Source organism: Tupaia chinensis, unplaced genomic scaffold, assembly GCF_000334495.1.
Source record: "Tupaia chinensis unplaced genomic scaffold, TupChi_1.0 Scaffold000272_1, whole genome shotgun sequence".
NCBI lineage: Eukaryota > Metazoa > Chordata > Mammalia > Scandentia > Tupaiidae > Tupaia > Tupaia belangeri.
The window spans coordinates 948,147-969,079 of NW_006159754.1; the positions used below are offsets into that span (position 1 = coordinate 948,147).

General features: G+C 39.5%; 1 protein-coding gene across 1 annotated transcript in view; it reads left to right on the top strand.

The window, feature by feature from the left end:
- RNF13 (ring finger protein 13) overlaps nucleotides 1-20,253 on the top strand; it is a 126,867-nt gene extending 106,614 nt beyond the window's left edge. The window contains 2 exon segments of the mRNA XM_014588282.2: nucleotides 18,508-18,588; nucleotides 18,864-20,253. Coding sequence (XP_014443768.1) covers nucleotides 18,508-18,588; nucleotides 18,864-19,228 — 446 coding nt within the window. The 3' untranslated portion in view covers nucleotides 19,229-20,253.
- The last annotated feature ends 680 nt before the right edge of the window (nucleotides 20,254-20,933 follow it).

Consider the following 20,933-nt stretch of genomic DNA (forward strand, 5'->3'; position numbering starts at 1 on the left):
TTTTTTTTTTTTTTTTTTTTTTTTTTTTTTGAGAGAGATTTGTGGGATAGGTTGCGTGCATGTGCCAGAGAGACAGAGACACAGAGTGAGAAATTACCCCCAGGAGACTGGCCACACAGCAGTCTTTTCTCCATTCTCTTCTCAGGATTATGGGCACGCATGCACACATGCCCAGTATGAGTCTTAAGCCACTAGGTCTGGGATTCAAACTGTGGTCGACTGCGTGCGAGTCCAGCGACATAACCATTATGCCACCTCCTGGTCCTAAAATTCTTGAATTTGTATGTCCATTTCTTTCTTTAGATTTGGGAAATTTTCAAACTTTTTTTTCCAAATAGGTTCTTTGCCCCATACTTTATTCTTCAGATACTTCAATGACACATAGATTTTTCTGTATGATTAATGTCCCATCAGTCCTTCAGGTTCTCTTAATTTTCCTTGTTTCTTTTTTTTTTTTTTTCATTTCTCTGTCTTAGTAATTTCAAAAGTTCTATTTTCAAATTCACATGTTCTTTTTATACTTCTTAGTCATGTCTGTGAATTTTTCAGTTTAGTTACTATATTCTTCAGTTCCAGAATATGTTTGATTTTTCTTCATGGTTTCTCTTTGTCGACATCCTCATTGGTGTAATGCATCCTTTTCATGATTTCATTGAGTTGTCTGTGTATTTTGAGTTCTTTATCTCGTAAGTCATACATATGTCTCCATTTCTTTGGGTTCAGTTTAAAAGTATTCTTATTACCATAAGATAATTGTACATAGTTGTTAGGTACAATATGACTTTACAGTACAAGAATACAATGTGTAATTTGTTTAGGGTAATTAGCATATCCACCATTCTTAACTTTTTGTCATTTACTTGTGTTGTTCCCTATTTCCTTGTAAACCTTTTTTTATTCCTTGTGTGTGTATTGGGCTTTTGGCATTTGAAGTGTCATCCAACTGTCTTAGACTTTATGGCCTGGTTCCATACAAAGAGGACTTTTTCCAGTCAGCTCAGCCATAGATTCTGAATACCTCTCAAACCTTTTCTGGATAATCATCCTCCTTGTGTTCTGGTGTAACCTCCTATTTGAAGAGGTTTGCCGAATTTTACTCAGTTGCTGGCCTTCGTCTCTGTCTGATACTTTATTCTCTCTTGTGCTGTAGTAAAGGTGGAGAGTTCATAAGAAAAGCTTATTTACAACTGGGAACTGAGATGTTCGGTACCACTCTCTGGCGCCACCTTCTGCAACCACCTGTGCCTGATAGATGCTCTGCATTCCTGAGAAATGACGTGCACCCCCATCTGGACCAAAGCTTACAGACTTTATCCTTACTCTCCCCCCAATGATTGAGACCATTAAAAGAAGACCCTCTCCACCAAAGTTGTGAACCTGCAAACTTGCTCAGGTCTTGCCCAGGCATTCACACCCATGCTCTGAGCTCTAATAAAGTTAACTTCTGCTCATGGTTATGTTTCTGTCTCTTAATAAATTCTTTTACCACCCATGCAATCGGCCACACTGCCCATGGTACCAGAGCTTCACCTAGTGTCTGTCTGTGGTACTGCATATCTGGTTCAGGGTTGTTTTCTGAGCCCCTGAATGTGGTGCCCAGTTTGACAGTACTCATGCAGGTTAGGCAGTTATGATCCCTTGGGAAGCCTCTCTAAAATTTAGAACATTAGGTTCTGGTGGGAGGGACTGGAGTCACACATTTTCTTACCATGCTTTGATGTGGTTAATTTTGGTAGCCAGGGATGCAGGAACCTTTTAATTAGCTTCTGGATTTCTCACAGAGGCATTTTGCCTGTTTGTTATTGAATCCATGTTTCTATGGGGAAAGGAAGGAGTTCCTATTCTGAATTGCTGACTGCACTCCTCTCCTTCAGCTTTTGAAGGGTAATTAATTTTAAGGGAATAGAATTATAGGTTGATTTTTTTTTTCTTTCAGCACTTTAAATATTTCACTCTACTCTTGGCTTATGTGGTATCAGAGGAGAAGTTGGATATAATTCTTACTTTTGCTCTTTTATAGGTAAAGTTTTTTTTTTCCCTCTTTGGCTTCTTGTATTGTTTTTTCTTCTATGAAAGATGATGAGGTGGGGGAGAGTGAAAGAGAAACAGACACACAGAAAGCTGGGACTAGCTGGGATTACACGTATGTACTGTTGCACCTGCCATGTTCAAGCTGCTTTGGGAACAGGCCTGCCTCACATGTGGCCTCCAGCCTCCCAACAATGGGACTGGCTATGCACCACAGCAACTGGGCCTGTCCAGCTTCTTTCAAGATTTTTTTGTATTTCTTTATCTTTGATTTTCTTCGGTCTGAATGTGATATGACTAAGTATAGGTTTTGTTTTGTTTGTGGGCTTTTTTTTGACGGGGGGCATCTATTCTACTTGATGTTCTCTGAACTTCCTGGATCATCTGGTTTGCTGTCTGAAATTAATTTGGAGAAAGTCCTAGTCATTAATTGCTTCATATATTACTTCTGTTCCCTTCTGATTCTACTGGTATTCCCATTATGCAACACCTTTTGAGTGTTCCACATTCTTGAATATTCTTTTTTTTTTTTCACTCCTTCCCAGTCCTTTTTTCTTCACTTTTTAGATTTGAGAGGCTCTGTTCTCCAACTCAGAGTCTTTTCCTGAACTCTGTCCACTCTACTAATGGGCCAATCACAGACATTCTTCATCTCTGTTAGTGTTTTGATCACTAGCATCTTTTTAATTCTTTCTTATAATTTCCATATCTCTGCTTACACTATCTATCTGTTCCTGCATGTTGCCTACTTTTTCCATTAGAGCTTTTAGAATATTCATCACATTTTTTTAAATTCCTGGTCTGATAAATCTAACGTTCTTGCCGTATCTGAGAGTACCTGTTCAAACTATGCTTTTGCCTTTTAGTATGCTTTCTAATTTTTTGCTGAAAGCCAGACTTGATGTACTAGGTAAAAAGAGGACAGTTCTGTGGTTTGAATGTGTTTCCCAGAAATTCATCTGTTGAAATTTGGTAAGCTATTGTCATGACGTTGAGAGGGTAGAGACCTGGAAACATGATCTAAGTGTCAAAGGACAGACCTTCAGGAGGTCCTTGGGATAGGATGAGGCCCCGTGTGTGACTCCTGGTACCCTTTATAAGAGCAGACACACACGCTGTGTTCTTGTTTCATCTCACCGTGTGATACCCTGTGCTACTTGTGACCCCGCAGAAGATCCCCACTGACAAGACCCTTACCAAATGTGTCCGCTTGACTATAAACCTTCAAAACTCTGAGCTAAATAAGCCTCTTTTTTTTTATTTTTTTTATTTTTTATTTTTTTTTATAAATACTGAGTGTGATATTCAGTTGTTAGCAGCAGAAGAGCAGGCTAAGCCGTGGGGTCAGTGATGGTAGTTTTTTGTGGGGTTTCACAGTGTCTCTCATCTTTTTCCCCACCTTAGGTAGGACCAGATGACTGGAGGGCACTGAAGTTGGGTATCTCTTTTCCCTCACAGAAGTCTAGAGCTGAATATATCTGAACATACCATATTTTTTCCCTTCCCACAGGTCAGTTAGAATTTTATTTATTTTTTAGGAATTATTTTCTTTAACTTTATTATTATTTTCCAGTTTGATCAGACAGACAGACAAAAGAGAAGGGGAGTGAGAAAGCAAGGCACCAGGTCCAGGACTTGAACCATGGTCAGTCATGTGGGAGTCCAGTGCCCTTAACCACCATGCTACCTGCTGGTCCCCAAAATAATAATAATAATAATAATAATAATTATTATTATTATTATTATTTTAACAAGTAAGCTATCAAAAGGGGGCAGGGCTGTTTTAGATGAAAAGAGAGAAATTCATCAGCCAAATGCAATGTTTGGACTTGCTTGGATTCTGATTTGAACAAATCATTTGTAAAAAGGCATATCTGACACAGTTTGGGAAATTCAAATATGCTTTGAGTGTTGGATGATATTAAGAAAATACTCATATTAGGTACTATCATAGTATTGCTTATGTTTTTTAAAGTCTTTATCTTTAGAGATATGTATTAAAATATTTGTTGGTTACATGACACGATGTCTCAGTATTTGCTTTCAGTTATTTCAGAAAAAAGAAGTAGAGGAAGGCCGGCCTGATAAGAACAGTAGAATGGTAGAATATTGAAATTGTTAAGATTGGTAATGGTACATGAGGTGATGAAATGATACGTTATTATTTCGTGTGCACTTGAAAATTTCTCTTAAATTCCAAAAAAAAAAAAAAAAAGGATAAAGCCAGCAAGCAACAACCCAGCCCTGGAAGTGCAGGCAGTAGGGGCCACCGTGCTGAGCCAGAGCCACATGGGAAGGCTGGGCTACAGCTCACAGAGCAGCCCGTGATCCTGGGGGCGCTGAAAGGCTGGTGGAGGACTTGTGGTGTGGAACACCCTGTTGGGAGTCCCTTTCTCTCTCTCTGCCTCTCTCTCCCTCCCTCCTCCCTTCCTTCCTCCCTCATGAGAGAAATTTTTAACAAGCTTCAGGAAAAAAAAGCACTGTTAGTCTCTTTAAAAAAGGGAGCGGGGTAAAGAAAGAAAACCACCTACTCACTCTGTATCTTTCAGCCAAATAAACACCTAGTAGAAATCAGTGAGGAATATTAGTTAATTACCTCTTCTCTCCATAGAAATCATTCCATTTTAGGAAGCTTAGAATGATCCAAAACTCCATAGAAATCACAAGCATTTCCTTTTCTGTATCTAGTTCCTAAGTTCCCTCTACCACAGTTATTACCATACTTTCTATCCAAGCCACATTAACGAAGGAGAGGGATATGAGAGATTCTTATGAACCCCATAGTTATTACCATTCTTTCCATCAGAGCCATATTTATGGCAGGGAGGGATACGAATAGTTCTTATGAAGCCCATGGCAATGAGAAAGGCTGCAGTAGATTTTTCAGAGGTTAGCAATTCGTAGAGCATGGTATGGTGGAAAGAATGCAGAGTCTGGAACCGGAAGAACTGTTCGTGTTACTGATGAGAGGTGTGGCTGTAAGGAAACCGCCTAACCCAACCTCCCTGCTCGTCCCTGACCGAGTATCTCACTTAGTTGTGAGAAGAAAATAATGCAGAACTATGACTCCCCAGATTCCTACTGTAGATGAAAACTAAGATCAAACAAACCGAACTCGTACAGCACAATTTCCATTGTGACCTACAGGGTAGTTATTCCTTCAGTTACTTAGAGTTGAATTTTTCTTTTCTAACTGTGAAAGTACATTTGTTTAGTTCCTATCTCATGGAGAAAAGTTTTCACCTATATTATCTAAGTGGCTTCTTTATCTATGACCTATCTTATGTTTTAAATGTGTTTCCCCAAGTGATATTATCAACAATTTTTCATAGACTGATCACTCTCTGTGACTTTCTTTAGAACTTTAGCAACTGTTTATTAGATGGTTCTGTGTTGGCCTCACCCTGAAAGAAGCAGTGAAGCATTTATGAAGTTAGACGACAGTTTCTGCCCTCAAAGAAAGAGGTGTGTTGGAACCCAGAGATCCTTAACCTTCTGCTTCCCTAGAATTTGCACGGGTAACTGACTGCCTTTAGGAACTTCCCTCCTTATAAGCCACGTTACTTAGACCTAGGTGGTCGTGGGTAGTGGGCACTTGGAACACTGCTGTATTAGTCCTCGGGGTTTTCAGACTGCCCGCTGCTCGGCTAAGCAGGAATCTCCGTTGCTGCCGCTTTTCCTTTGGCTCACTACTTATAATAATAGCAAACGGTTGAGAGCTTTCCGTGTGCCAGGCACAGATCAGATTTTACATCCGATTGTTTTCTCGTTAGCCCTTGTCCCTTCCTAGTGATCTGTTTCCTGCTCATTTCCAGACTTTCGTCTCCCACCTAGATCTTTCTCCTAAGCTCTCTGTCCTGTATGTCCAGTAAACTAATGGGCATCTCTGCCTACGTAATTGAAGCATTCTTCTAATTCAGTGCAGCTGATGTTAGCGATAGGAGCTCACAGGCCATACTTATATACCACGGTTTATCCTGTGAATCACGGACATGTCAGAATGAAGTCAGCCTTACTTTAACGTGGCATTAAGGCCCTGTGGTCTGACCTCTGCTTACACCCCCAGCCTCATCTCGCTGCTCTGTTCCTCGCATACTACATCCTAACCTGGTGAGCTACTTCCTGTGCCACCTACACGCTTGTGTGTGGTTTCTTTGGCTTTTCACTCCTTTTTCTTCTTTACCCGCAAGTCCCAAGTCTGTAATCTTGCTTTGATACAGCTTGCGGCATCTTATAGGCACTGAATCTGTATTTGCCAAATCAATCCATCAATATGTATCAGTTATTGTAATGGACACTTAGCCTCTGCTAATTCTCAAAAAGTTTCTAAGCCAAGTGTAAATGTATATATAATTTCAAGGAAAATGACTTCCCATCACAGTGCTGTAGTTCATAGATTACAGGGTTTGGTCCCGTGAGGAGAGCAGACCTTTACTTGGCTGAGATAAGATATTCTTACATACTGTAGTCTAAATAAGCTGTATATATTGTTCAGGCTACAATTAGTCTTTGGCAGTATTTATACAACATTTCAGGATAAAATATACTAAAATAATACCAGCCAGCTCTTTAATATTTACAATTAACTTACTAATTTTTAGCTTAAAAAAAAAAAACAAACTCATATGGCTAATTGGGTTGTATAGTTATTTGTTCCTATCCCCTCTCCGGTTCCTCTTTCATGTTGGATCTTACTAGTATCAGATAGAACACTTGCAAGTCAGGAAATGGTCCTCACTTTTAATTACATACAGCATCTTTAATTCACTCCTTTCTTTTGTTACCTGTGTCTAGTCACCAAATCCAGTGAGTTGTTCTTTCAAACAATGATTGGATCTGATCATTCCTCTTGTTACTGGATCACACAGCACACATCAGTTTATTATGTGAATTCTGGGAGTGCCAGACAGTAGGTCAGTCTTATTGGTCTCTAGACTCATCTCTGTATCCTTGACCCTTCAGCCTTTCTGCTGAAGTTTTTATGATGATGTTTTCACACAATAATCACTCCTCGTCTTGAAAGGTTTCATTTGGCCTCTGCTGCCTACAACATTACTTCAGAGTCCTCATCTTATCATTTGAGCTTTTCAGATTGTAGCTTAGCTGTACTCATCCAACTTCACTTTCCATGACTTATTTCTGACTTTGCATGACCAATTTGCCATGGTTAGTTTTCCTTTGCAGATGCTTTTCAGCTGTTCACTTTCACAGTTATTATTATTTCTCTATAGTTTTTCTAAATCTAGTTTATCTTTAAGGTCTGATTTTATTCCCTTCTTAAGAACTCTTTGCCAATATCTCCTGGTACAATGAGGTCTATCTTTAGGGCTATCTTCTGATTATCAGTCCATATGGTATCTAATATTGCCATTGTGCAACAAGCATTTTATTGTATGTAGTGTTTCTGTATAATGTGTTTTGTTTTGAGAGTTGGCTGGCATACTCAGCACTGAGTTAGGGCGGCAAGACATGAAGCTACTTTCACTGCATCAGCCAGGATCTATGTGGGATGCATCTACATTATATTAAAGTGTTTGACTTTCTGTACAGATTTGTTATTAGGTTATCTGCTCTGGATTAGTCGTTGGAGGTAAAAATCAGGATTTCCTGGAAATAGCTTGTAAAGTTATCCTTATGTTCCTTCCATATTTACTGAGAATTCGTACTGTGTGCCAGGTACTAATTTATATGTTGGGTAAACAGCAGTAAATAAGACAGAACTCCTTTGGTAGCACTCAGTGGAGGGAAACAAACAAGTGAAGAAAGTCACAGAGCAGTAAGTGCGATGAAGAAAAACAGTGAGTGATGGGTGAGAAGAGACGATGCTTTTTTAGAGAAGTCAGGGAAACCTCTGTGGGCACACACTCTGAATAGAGACCTAAATGGGATGAGGGAATAAACACTGGGCTGGGAAAAGACAGGGGAGAAGGTTGAGGCAACCGTGTGCTCACTGATAGATTCAGGGAACAGTAAAAAGGGCATGTGGCTAGAACGGTGGTCTGGAGGGAGAACGGTGAGATCAGAGAGGTAGGTGGGGAGTCAGACCGTGCTAGAGTAAGGACTCTGATTCATCGTGTGACAGTACCACTTGGAGAGGACGACATGATCAGATACTGTGGAAAATGATCCCTTCTCGCTGGTGAACGGAGAGTAGACAAGAGGTTGACACGGAAGCAGGGTGGGTTCCAGGTGAAAGGCAGGCACGGCTGTTACCCATCCATCATGAAGAAAGGCTGTCAGCATTCACGTACTCTGCAAATGGTCATTGGGAGCCTGCTGTATACTGGGCACTGTATTAAGCCCGGGATGTAATGGTCAGTAAAAGACACAGCCCCTTCTCCTCATAGCTAAGAATCAGGAGCCAGAATTCATTCCGACCAGTGCTAGTTGCTGTGTATTGTGTTGAACTGTTTCAAGAGAAAAATATTTTGAATTTATACTTAAAAGCATGTGAGAAAAAGGAATGTTTCTCAGTTCCTCTGAAGGAGTACTATTTGTAATGGCCAGAAAGCCGTGAAATAGTGAAGATCTCAGTTGTGTCAGGAGTGACTGCCATGGCTCTAAGGGAGCAGAGCATACCTGAGTTGCTGGAAGATGGACTTCATGTCCAAATCAAGAGACACCAAAGACTGTAACAGTGCTGACTGAAGGGGACAGAGGGCTGGTCCCACAGGTCTGTTATCATGCTACTCTGGGCCTTTATCATTTGCCTGTAGCTGTGATTGTTAAGAAGAACCACCCTTCAGTCTATTCCTGCCCCTTTCTAACGGAAGGAATCAGTGTAATTTGTACCAAATGGATTTATTGAGATTAGAGTAGGATAGGCATTGATCATATCCAGTACAAATTATTACAATATATAGAGGAAAACTAGCTTTCTTTTTTGATTTTTCCTATAGAGTGTGTGTGTTCACCGGAGAGACAGAGAGGGGATGGCCATACCACAGTCTTTTCTCCTCCATTCTCCTCTTGGGATTTTGGACATGCGTGCACATGCACCCAGCGTGAGTTTCAGGCCACCAGGTCTAGGACTCGAGCCATGGTCATCCATGTGGGAGTCCAGCACCTTAACCACTACCACCTGCTGGCTACAGCTTTTTTTTTTTTTTTAAGTTAGATTACCTAAAATACAGTTTTGCCAAAGCTGATATTAGTGCCTTCGATTTTAAAGTACCTAAGTATATTTATGGCATTTAAGGCAATAATTTTTATTCTTTCTCCAAATTAATGAAATAATTTGCTAAAACACTTTCCCCAAAAAGTTACTAATGCAATGCTCTGTCCCTCGGTGGAGATTGTTTCTTTTAGCACATGCACCATCATTTATTTCACCCTTAGAGTACATAAGAAATAGTTGTCCTTCATTAAAGCTGTAGAGTATAGCTGCTGTATTGTAGCATCCTAGACAGGTCTGTAAATACATGAAACCGTAGGAGATAGGAATAAAAAACAGACCTCATCTCTCTTCCTTGGGAAATATCTGAAGAAAAGAGTACCTTGGCTCATGAATTGGAAACATTTTTATTACTATATAAATAAGTGGCTACTTAAGAGTATCTCTTACCACTCTGAATCAGAAGAATATTTAAACGTGACCAGAAATCCTAAGTACCTGTGGTAGAAGACAGCACAGCACAATGGTTAAGACCATGCAGAGAGTCCAGCAGACCTGGGCTAGAACCCCAGATTCCCACATATATTGGCTCTGGGACCTTGCCCAAGTTTCTTACCCTCTTCATACATCCATTCACGGGTCAAAGTGACTCATAGTCCCTACTTCATAAAGGGGAGAGGGCAGGATTTAAATCAAAATACGAAGAATGCTTACAGCAGTACCTGGCACACACTAGGAGCTCAACCAAATGGTAACAGTATAAAAACAAAACAACCCCACAACCATACTAGTATCAAAAATTAAGGCATTTAGCATTATTTTCTGGTAAAAAAGATTTCCAAAATCACGAAGCAGTTGGAAAATACATAACTTGATCAACACTATACTTGAATTTCTTTTCAGTAACAGTAAGTTTGAGCTTATTCTTTGTGTATTTGCTTTTTTGTTGTTGTTTTAAAGTATTTAGGTTATGAGATTTGGCATCTAAATTAAAAGAAAGAGGTATATTTGTTATATTATTTTGGCAAACTAATGGTTTTGGCCAAGTATATATGAAAAATGAAAGAAAAAATGAAATTAAGTGCTGCAGTTGTTTCTATTGTTGAATTTAACTGAGGAGATGAGGGAAGTGTACTTCTGTGGGTGTGCCTCACTCTGTAGTGTAGCAAGCCACGGAAGTCTTCAAAGAACTCTTACAGTCCTAGAATATAATGGAAGTGTTAGGGGGAGCTATAACATTTGTTTACCATTAAAATCCCACCTTTCCCTTCCCGTACCCTAAAAAAAAAAATAATAATAAAGAAACTGGATTAATGACCCACTGTTTTCTTAAAAAGTATTTCTGTTTGGGAAATATCTGCCAATGAACCAAAAATTTGGCGGTCGAAAATATCTTCCATAGCCACAGCCTGTAATCAAGTCTGCAGAAACTAAAAACTAGCAACTTAGGCTCAACTGCAGTAGTACCTGCTAGTTGGTGCTGCTGCTGGGAAGCTGAGGCCACATGGGAGTCCCAGGTTCAGTTCCCAGCCCATCCTAAAAGCCAGGAGAGATGGCATGTGCCTAACATCCTCGCTACTGGGAGACTGAGGCAGGAGAATTGGGACAGTAGTGAGACCTTGTCTATTGAAAACAGAGAGAATGAGCCATGGGAAGCTTCTGTATGCTTCTATCTATAGAAGTTAGCATCTTCATGTTTACCATACTTTGGGGACATGATGAGCTTAAATCTATCTTATTGATCTCCATCTTTGCAGTTCTTTCCAAAATATGCTAATTAATACTAAAATGATTTAAGTATTGATTTACCCATTTTCAGCACTTATAAAATATTATAGCCTTTTAGCTGTTTTCTTGCTTCTGAAGCAATCTATAAATTTCTTAATTACTCATTACTGTCCTCAGAAATAGCTCTTCAGTAAAAAATTGTGGCTTCCTGAGTCCTCAGTGTCAGTCAATTAATGTATTTCTCCCACTCTAACCATAAGGACTAGTTTTCAGATACTGTGTTACCGAACAGATGGAAAATCCTTATGTTTTCACTTAACAGGCCCTCTATTAGGTATTTAAGGCAGTCTGGGCACCATCTCCCTTCCCCATTAGTGTATGAAGCAGCCAGGTCTCAGAAATATAAATGACAAAAAAAATGGGTTCTATGTCTGGCATTTTTAAGTCACTAGGCATTTTTTCTATATAGCTTAATTATTGAGATGTTCCAGCATACAGTTGAGTACCACCTTATCTGAAATACTTAATACCAGAAGTATTTTAGATTTGAGATTTTTTTTCAGATTTTGAGTATTTACAAATTCATAATGAGATATCTTGAGGAGGGGACTCAGGTCTAAACATATACATACATTATACATTGCCTGAAGGCAAGTGCACACATTATTTTCTGTTTCATACAGCAATTCTGTATTGCAGCATTCTGAGTGCAGCCTGTCACAAGGCCAGGTGTGGAACTGTTCACTTGTGTCCTGTCAGCACTCAAAAAAGTTTCAGATTTGGGGGACCAGCAGTTAGCTTAATGGCTACATTGTTGAACTCCCATGTAGTCAACCGGGGTTTGAGTCCCGGACCTGGTGGCTTAAACTCAATGCCGAGCGCGTGTGCATGTGTGCCCAAGATCCCTAAGGAGAGTGGAGGAGAAGGGATTGCGGTGTGGCTATCCCCCCTGGGGGGTGATTTCTCGCTTTCTATCTCTCTGTCTCTCTCTTTCTGGTGAGCGCATGCACCCTATAGCAAAAACCTCTTAAAAAAAAAGTTTCAGATTTTGGAGCACTCTGGATTTTAGCTCTTATTTGGCATGTTCAACCTGTAATATGTCTAGATGGAGAAATAATTCACTAAAAAAGTGATACAGCATTTTTCTATAAGAGTGCATAAAATAGGGCAATAAATTTTTACTTTAATATCTAGCTATTAAGAAATATTTAATTTTTTAGACCTACACTTAACTGCCTTAAATTTAACCTTGAAAGTAAATATTAGTTCCTTTGTCCAGAGCTTGAAAATAATCAGGAAGAATTCACAAGCAAATTTGGCTATAAAAATATTTTAGACTGTTGTCTTTTATTCAGATTTCTTAGAAACTGGAGAAAGGAAAAATAGAAGGTAAGATTTATTTCATTTGTAGAAAAAGCTGCTATTGTTTTCTTCACTGGCAGAAGCAGCAAGTAAGTAGCAAGGCACCTTCTTGACAAGGACAGTAATTTTGCCTTGAAGCTCACAAATCCAGTGATGCATCATGGCCTAGGTAGATTTATAATGCATATGCTAAGTCACTATCTGGTGAAATCTGTATTTAACCCTGAATGTTCAGTCTTTTTCACCTTTGACTTGGAGCAAACCTATTCTTGGTTGAGTTAATGCATGAACTAATTGGTTACAGAAATGAACAGTTAAACTTGGCATCAATTTGTCTTCATTAACACTAGATGACTTCAAACTAGTTGAGTTTTGAGTTACCTCTAGAGAAGGTGACTCTACTATATCTAATTTTATATCCAAATGTTTTTTGGTTCAGCCTGGCCAAATCAGGCCGCCACCTAGCTTACTTCCATATTTGGTGTAAAACCAAAAGGCAGCCAGCGTGGTTGAAGCGTGAGTGGAGTAGACTGGAACACGGGATGCGGTGGGTGATAGGCTGGGTCAGATTGCACATGGCTGTACGGTGGCCATTAGTCTTGGTGAGACACAGTCATTTAAATGGTAATGACATGATATGATAGATCTTTTTTTAAAAAAGAACAATTACCCTGGCAAGTAGAGAAAAACAACATGGGGCAAGGGTAGAAGGGAGACCAAAGAGGCTGTTGCAGGAATTGTGGGTTATTTGACCAGAGGAATTGAGGAGGTGGAGAGAAGGGAAACGTTCTGGGTATGTTTTACAGATGGACATTCACTGGCCTTGGTGATAGACTGAATGCAGATTCTCACACAGGAGGCATCACAGGTCTGTCCATGCCTAATACTCGGTTCATGCCACAGCAGTGGCTGCCTAGGTCTTCGGGTGATGCTTTATGGTAGGTCAGTGCTTTTGTGCACATGATGAGCCAAGGAACGGAGGCTCGAAATGTATAAGGGAAAAAAAAAACACAAACAGGTTAAGAGGGAACCTGTCTACCTGCATGTTATAAGGTAACATTTCCAGGTTGATGAGATTTGAAAAGTACTCTCATGAAATTTTTCTGAAACTTTAATTCAGATAATAATCATGCCAAAATCATTCTAATGTTATTTCACAAAATAGACATGAATCTCACTCCTCCGCCAACCTGTGCACAATTTTTAAAGATTTTTGCCAACGGGTGAGTATGCGAGCCTCAGAGAGACAGAGGCAGACAGAGGGAAAGTGAGAAATCAACTCCACACCTCAGTCCCTTTCCCTCCATTCTCCTCTAAGGATTTAGAGTACGCATGCACATGTGCCCAGTTCTGGAACTCAAACTGCAGAGTTGGCCATTTGGGATCTAGCACCTTAATCACCATGCCACTTGCTGGCCCACCTATGCACACTTTTATCCACTAGTGAACTGGCAGTTTTGTTAGCCTGGAGTTAGGTCAGGGTTTCTCAGCCTCAACACTGTTGACATTTGAGACAGGATAATTCTATCTGGGCGCTGTCCAGGACATTCTAGGATGTTTAGCAGCAACCCTGGGACCTCCAGATGTCAGCAACACCATCCTTCCATTGTGAAAACCTTGTCTCCAAATAGGACCAAATGTCCTCGGAGGGCAAAATGAAAACCAATGGCTTATACAAAGCAGAATTTTCTTTTTGGAGTGTTTTTTGCTATAGGGTGCATGTGCTCACCAGAAAGACAGAGACAGAGAGACAAAAGTGAGAAATCACCCCCCGGGAGAGATGGCCACACCGCAATCCCTTCTCCTCTATTCTTCTCTCAGGATCTTGAGCACGCAAGTACAAGTGCCAAGTGTGAGTTTAAGCCACCTGGTCTGGGACTCAAATCATGGTTGACTACATAGGAGTTCAGTGACATAGCCATTACATCAACTGCTGGTCCCCAAAGTAGAATTTTCTAGCTTGTGCTAACAGTAAGAAAATTAATACATATTAACCACCTTTTTATAGTTCTTTTCAAGAAGTTTTTTCCTTGGGGTACATGTGAATGCCAGAGAGAGAGAGAGAGAGAGAGAGAGAGAGAGAAATAGTGAGAGGGAAAGGGAGAAGTCATCTCCTAGTGGGGATGGCCACACCTCAATCCCCTTTCCTCTATTCTCCTTCCGGGATCTTGGGTACACATGCACATACACTCAGAGTGATTTTCAAGCTTCCCGGTCCGGGACTTAAACCATGGTTAGCTGTGGGAGTCCAGCAACATAACCGCTACACCATCTGCCGGCCCTATGGTCGTTTTTTTTATTCTACCAGAACCAGTGGAAATCAGTTTATACTGGGTCAGCGAAAAAGTCATGATGTATTTTTGCACAGACATATGCAAAAAAAAAAATAATAATAAAAAAAACCTGCTAAAGTTGTAAATCACTTTTAAACATGCCTTATACTTATCTTTAAGTTAAATATAAATAACAGTTGTTTGCTGTTGGAAATAGCCTCTGCATATAAATCTACTGACTAGTTCTGAAAATTGTCATGGTATCTGATGCAATTTTTTAACCGTTTTTAGTTTGAGGTACTTTAAAGTAGGATTCTAATTTACATTTTTGTTTTTGAGATTTCAATTTGTCCCTTATTTTGATTCTGACTCATACCCAGTTTAACCATATTTTGCCTGGGGATCAGGAGGAAAGAAGCAACTAGCTTAAAAATGTTTCTAATACATTCAGTCTAGCTTGTTGATAAAACCGAGCCTTTCGCATTCATAGTTGAAGGGCCACTGAATAGTTAACAACATTATCTAGCTGCTCTAAGAACAATAAATGACCACTGCCACGGGCTCTTCTAAGCATGCAGTTCATCTGGTAAGAGTAAGTGCAAGGGGCTGTTACAGAGCAGGCTGGTAAGCTACAGCCTTCAGTGTACCATGTGAAAAGTGGGTAAGAGGCACTGTGTGTGCCTAACACCATGGAAGTGCTCTACTTACATTCTCTCTCTTAATCCTCATTAATATCCTAGGTATGTTAATACTTTAGCTTTTGCCTTTGAGAAAACTGAATTTGCAGGTGTATATGGATGGGAACCCTGGGCATCCTAACATGTGTTTTATTATTTCATCACAACTCTAAGGCCATGAAGCTAGAGTACTAGATTCTATTTCATGATCACAAAGTGCACCTTAGAATCTTGACTGTCATCTTCAAGTGAAGTATTATAGCCAGAAAATATGGAAGATCAATAACATCCCTCACTTGGAACAATTTGAAGGACTGACATGAAAGCTTCAGTGACTCTAAATCATCAATCCATACAGTTAAAAATAATTCAAATACCGGGGGCCAGCAGGTGGCTTGGTGGTTAGGGTGCTGGACACTCCCATCATCAATCCATACAGTTAAAAATAATCCAAATATCGGGGACCAGTGGATGGCGTGGTGGTTAGGGTGCTGGACACTGCCAGGTGGCCAACCATGGTTCGAGTCCTGGACTTGATGGCTTGCTTTCTCTCTCTGTCTCTCTCTGGTCAAATTGAAATAAAATGAATGGGTGAATAAAATTAACCTTAAATAATATTCCAAATACTACCTATTTGTTTCCTATTTTTTTTGAGATGTGTTATTACAAATGTGGTAGCTTAAAACACATCTGCAGGTTAGAATCTGACATAGGTTTCCAGGACTGAAATCAGGGTGTGGGCAGGGCTGTTTCTTTTGGGAGGTTCTAGGGGAGAACCAGTTTTCTTTCCTTTTCCAACCCCTAGCGGTCACCCACATTCCTTAGCTAGTCCCCTCTTCGCACCATCTTCCAAGCCAATATTGTCACATAACCCTCCTACTGCACTTTCCTACCTCTTTCATCTTTTTCCTTTAAGGACTCTTGTGATCACTCTGGGCCCACGTGAATAGTTCAAGCTAATCTCTATTAATAAAACTAACCATAGAGCCTTGGCACATCTTTGAGCCAGTGCCTTCGTGTCAACTATTTTAACTGTGTTTTTTAGTAAACATTTTCAGAGGGATGAAACTGCAAGTTTGATTTGTCTGAGGAATCAGTCATGACTAAATTGCTTCCTAGAGCAGTGTGTCCTCAAAGTCCATGTAAATGGGTTGCATGTATAATTACAGATATGCTGAAGTCCTTTAGTCTTGTAGATGAGTCTAGTCAGTCTCACCAAATTCCACACCCTAGGTTCTAATACATGCACACGTGCATTTGTTACAGAATCTGTTTGATAGATAATAGTACAGTAATCCCTAACTCAAGATACTCGACACAAATTAGTCTTCATGAAAACTTCCTGTTTAGGACTCCTTGAATGTAGTTTTTAAAGAGTAGACGACATTAAAAAGATATTTCAAAAGAACTAGCATTACTTTTTTTATGTGTTATTTTCATCCAGGCTATCAAGACAATGGCTTTATTTTTGGTATGTCTCCCAAGGTCATTACTCCTCTGTGTGAGATAGACAATGAATTTAACCGTCTTTTGTTCCTGAGATTTTTATAGGCTTTTATTTTACATGTTCATTTAATGGAAAACACTAGATTGAAAGCAGTCACAGTGGTGTCTAAGCCACTATTAAGTCAGCCAAAAAAGCTACTGTACTTAAGACTGCCAGTTCCTTTCAAAACTTGAAACTACACCTGAACTTCAAAAAGAATTGTAAATTAATAATTTCTTTTAAAAACAAAATTTATTATAAAGGTGATAAATTCAATTTATTATAGAGGTGATTCAATTCAGTAAGACCATTAAAATGGCAATGACATTAATAATGATACTGAATTTATTATTTACTGAATGTTCCTGGCTGGTCCTTAAGCTCAAATTATCTCATTTCATCCTCTCAACCATGCAAGAAAGGTAGAATATTTTTATGGCTAAGAACTGGAGGTTGAAGGTGAAGCAACTTGCTAAGCATCATAGGAAGGGCTAACTTGGGACATTTGGAGCCCAGAGTCTCATCTCAATCTGTTTTCATTTGCTTAATGTAATGTAGCAGACCCTTGAACACAAATTTGAACCACATGGGTCCACTTACATGCAATTTTTTTTTCCCAGTAACTATTGGATCATCAGAAAAGTCATGCTATATTATTTTTTTTTCTATGCAAAAATGTCATGACTTTCCCGATGATCCAGTATATTGGATAACATAGTATGGTATTGCAAATGTATTTTCATTTATTAGTCAACTTTTATACTAGTAAAGCTTCCAGCAACTGCAGGTTATTAGAAGTTCAGTTCCGGGGGAGTCAAGAGTTATATGTAGAGTTCCAACTATAGGACGGGTGGGGGTGTGCACCCTGAACCCCCGAGTTATTTAAAGGCCAACTGCATATTAAAAGCACTTGAGTGTGTTCTCATGTGTTTCCCTTTTTATTTTAAAAATAACTCATAGACTTTGAGAGATTTAAATACTGACATTTATTTTTTGGTGGAAAATACTTGAAAACTAGCATGTGAATAGTTATGTAAAACAGTAATGGAATTTGTTTCTTAAAATCTTTTTCAGAGGGACCAGCAGTTAGCGTAATGGCTATGTCGCTGGACTCCCACGTAGTCAACTGTGGTTCGAGTCCCGGACCCGGTGGCTTAAACTCACACCAGGCACTTGTGCATGTGTGCCCAAGATCCCGAGAGGAGAATGGAGGAGAAGGGATTGCAGCATGGCCATCCCCCCTGGGGGGTGATTTCTCGCTTTCTGTCTGTGTGTCTCTGTCTGTCTGGCGAGTGCACGTGCCCTATAGCAAAAACCTCTCCCAAAAAAACCCCAAAACTTTTTTATTCAATCAATTTGTCAGTCAGAGGGCATGTGCACCTGCTAGAGAAAAAGCAAGCAAGCACCCCCTAGTGGGGTGTTAGCATGCAGCAGTCCCTCCTCTTTCTCTTCTTCATCCTGTCAGGATTTGGGGCATGCATGCACAGGCACCCCAGGTTTTTCAGGCCACCAGGGCCAGGATTTAAACTGCAGATGGCCATGTGGGATTCAGCTCCCTATGCACAACCATTAACTGTTGCACTTTGGGGTTGGCTCTGACATCCATTTTTAATTGCCTATTTTAGGTAAAAGGTTAATTACTTATTATTAAGACTTCAAATTCTTGAACTTATACACCTAAGCAGCTCCTTAAATCTGATGGAATATAAAAGACACAAAGGTGTCTTTTGACTTAAAAGTCAAAAGGCAATTAAAATAATGGACAGAGGCACAGCTAACTTGAAAAGTGAAAAAATACTTCATGTATTTTAATTAGTTTTATTTACCATTTTGTTACAGGAGATGAATATGACGTATGTGCCATTTGTTTGGATGAGTATGAAGATGGAGACAAGCTCAGAATACTTCCCTGTTCCCATGGTATGAGTAATTATACACTGCTTTGAATTTACAGATCGGCTAATTTATATTTAGGTTTAATAGTACAGGGGAAGAGACAGAAAATAGTTATTAGCACAGCATCGGGCAGGCCTTGTATTAATTAGTGGCTCATTAAATTATGGAGGTATCCTTAAAACAATTCATTTGTCTCCTCCAGTCTGTACATGGACATGAACAAACAGGGCAAGAGATGAAACATAATGCTTTCAACCATAGCATACTAACTGAAGATGTGATTTTTTTCCCTTCAATAGCTTACCACTGCAAGTGTGTAGACCCTTGGTTAACTAAAACCAAAAAAACCTGTCCAGTCTGCAAGCAAAAAGTTGTTCCTTCTCAAGGTGACTCAGACTCTGACACAGATAGTAGTCAAGAAGAAAATGAAGTATCAGAACACACCCCCTTACTTAGACCTTTAGCGTCTGTCAGCACTCAGTCCTTTGGGGCGATGTCGGAATCCCACTCACATCAGAATATGACAGAATCTTCAGACTATGAGGAAGACGACAATGAAGACACCGATAGCAGCGATGCAGAAAACGAAATGAACGAACATAGTGTTGTGGTCCAATTGCAGCCTAATGGTGAACAGGATTATAACATAGCAAATACCGTTTGACCTTGATTGGTTGATTTCCCTTTAAAATGTTTATTTAGGTATATACTTTGATTTTTTTCTGCTCCCTTCAGAGATTTCTGTAGAAATAACGTTTTTTAGTATTCTACTAAATTAATCAGATTACTGAAACAGGCTTTTTGATCCAGTATTTACCTGCAGAAGTGTACTTTATTTCACTAATAAGTAATAATAGACTGGTGCTGTAACTGAAGCATCAAGTCAGTTCTTTTGGGATGAAATATAGCCAAAACGTTAAAAAAAAAAAAAACCCTCAGTATAGCTTGCAAGTAAGACCTAGATCACAGTAGACACGTTTTATGTTCTATACACGAGGTCGGTGCTGCGGCCACCAGGCATGAGCTACGCCAACTCCCACCTCCATGAAATGATCTAGAGTTGTTGAGCTGGGATATGTTTGTTCTGGTAATTCCCCAAATTGGTATCAAAAGGTAACTTAGCAGTTTTTTTTCCTATCAGCACTATAAAGAATCTCAAAGCTGTCTTTTTTCTTTCCTACTCCCAAGCAGTCTTAGACTGACGGGAATGGTCTATACGAGCAGAAAGCAAAGTTTTTCTTTAAAGGTTTTTAATACTGTAGTGGTATGTACGAATTTGACTCAGCTAAAGTATTATCTCTGGACTTCACTTAACTGTATTTCAGTATCCTCAAGGGTTTTTTGTTGTCGTTGTGATCAAAGTAACAAGATACCACATAAAAATACCAAACTTCAGCAACTGTTAATACTCAGATCATATACCTCTTATAAAAAGCATCTTATGCTAATTCGCCCTGCTTAAGCTATGTACAGAGAAAATTTTTCAAGTATTGAATTTGAAAATAAGTGCTTAAGTTTAACAGAACTAATGGTGTATTGAAACAATGTATTATGAAAAACTAAATTGTATTATACATCATTGTAATTATATAGAAAATATAGACTTACATATAATCAAAATGCTAAGAATTTTTATATGGCCTTCTATGAGGGGAGTTTGAATGTTAATAAACACGTTTTCCACTTTAAGAACCAGTAAATGTTTGTTCTACTGTAGTAGTTCTTACCACACTAGCCTTATTTATATGCATTGAGCTATAAAGGGATGATGATCGAGGTCACATAAGCACACATCACCTTGGAATTTTATAAAAAGCAACTGCTTTTTTGGGGGGGAGAGGTTTTTGCTATAGGGCATGTGCGCTTGCCAGAAACAGACAGACAGGAAGCGAGAAATCACCCCCCAGGGGGGATGGGCACATACGCGCATGCGCCTGGTGTGAGTTTAAGCCACCAGGTCCAGGACTCAAACCTTGAGAGTTCAGCGACATAGCCATTACACCAACTGCTGGTCCCTATAACTAATCTCTGACCTGTAGGCAAAATTACTCCAAAAACAAATGGTGTACATTATGGTACCCTTTTGTAAATTATGGTAAGTCTTTATAGTAAATTTACATACAGCCTTGAAAAAATAAAGTGTGTGTGTATCTATAGATATGTCTAAATTGACTTAAGAAATTGTCATGAATAAAAGCATGTTAAATAATAAGGGACCAGCTGGTGGTGTGGTGGTGAAGATGACTGAATCACACATGGCTGGTTGAGCAGTTTGAGGCCTGGATTCAGCAGCTTGAAAAACATGCCAGGCATGTATGCATACATGTCTAAAATATTGAAAGAAAGGAGGAACAGAGAAGACACTGCAG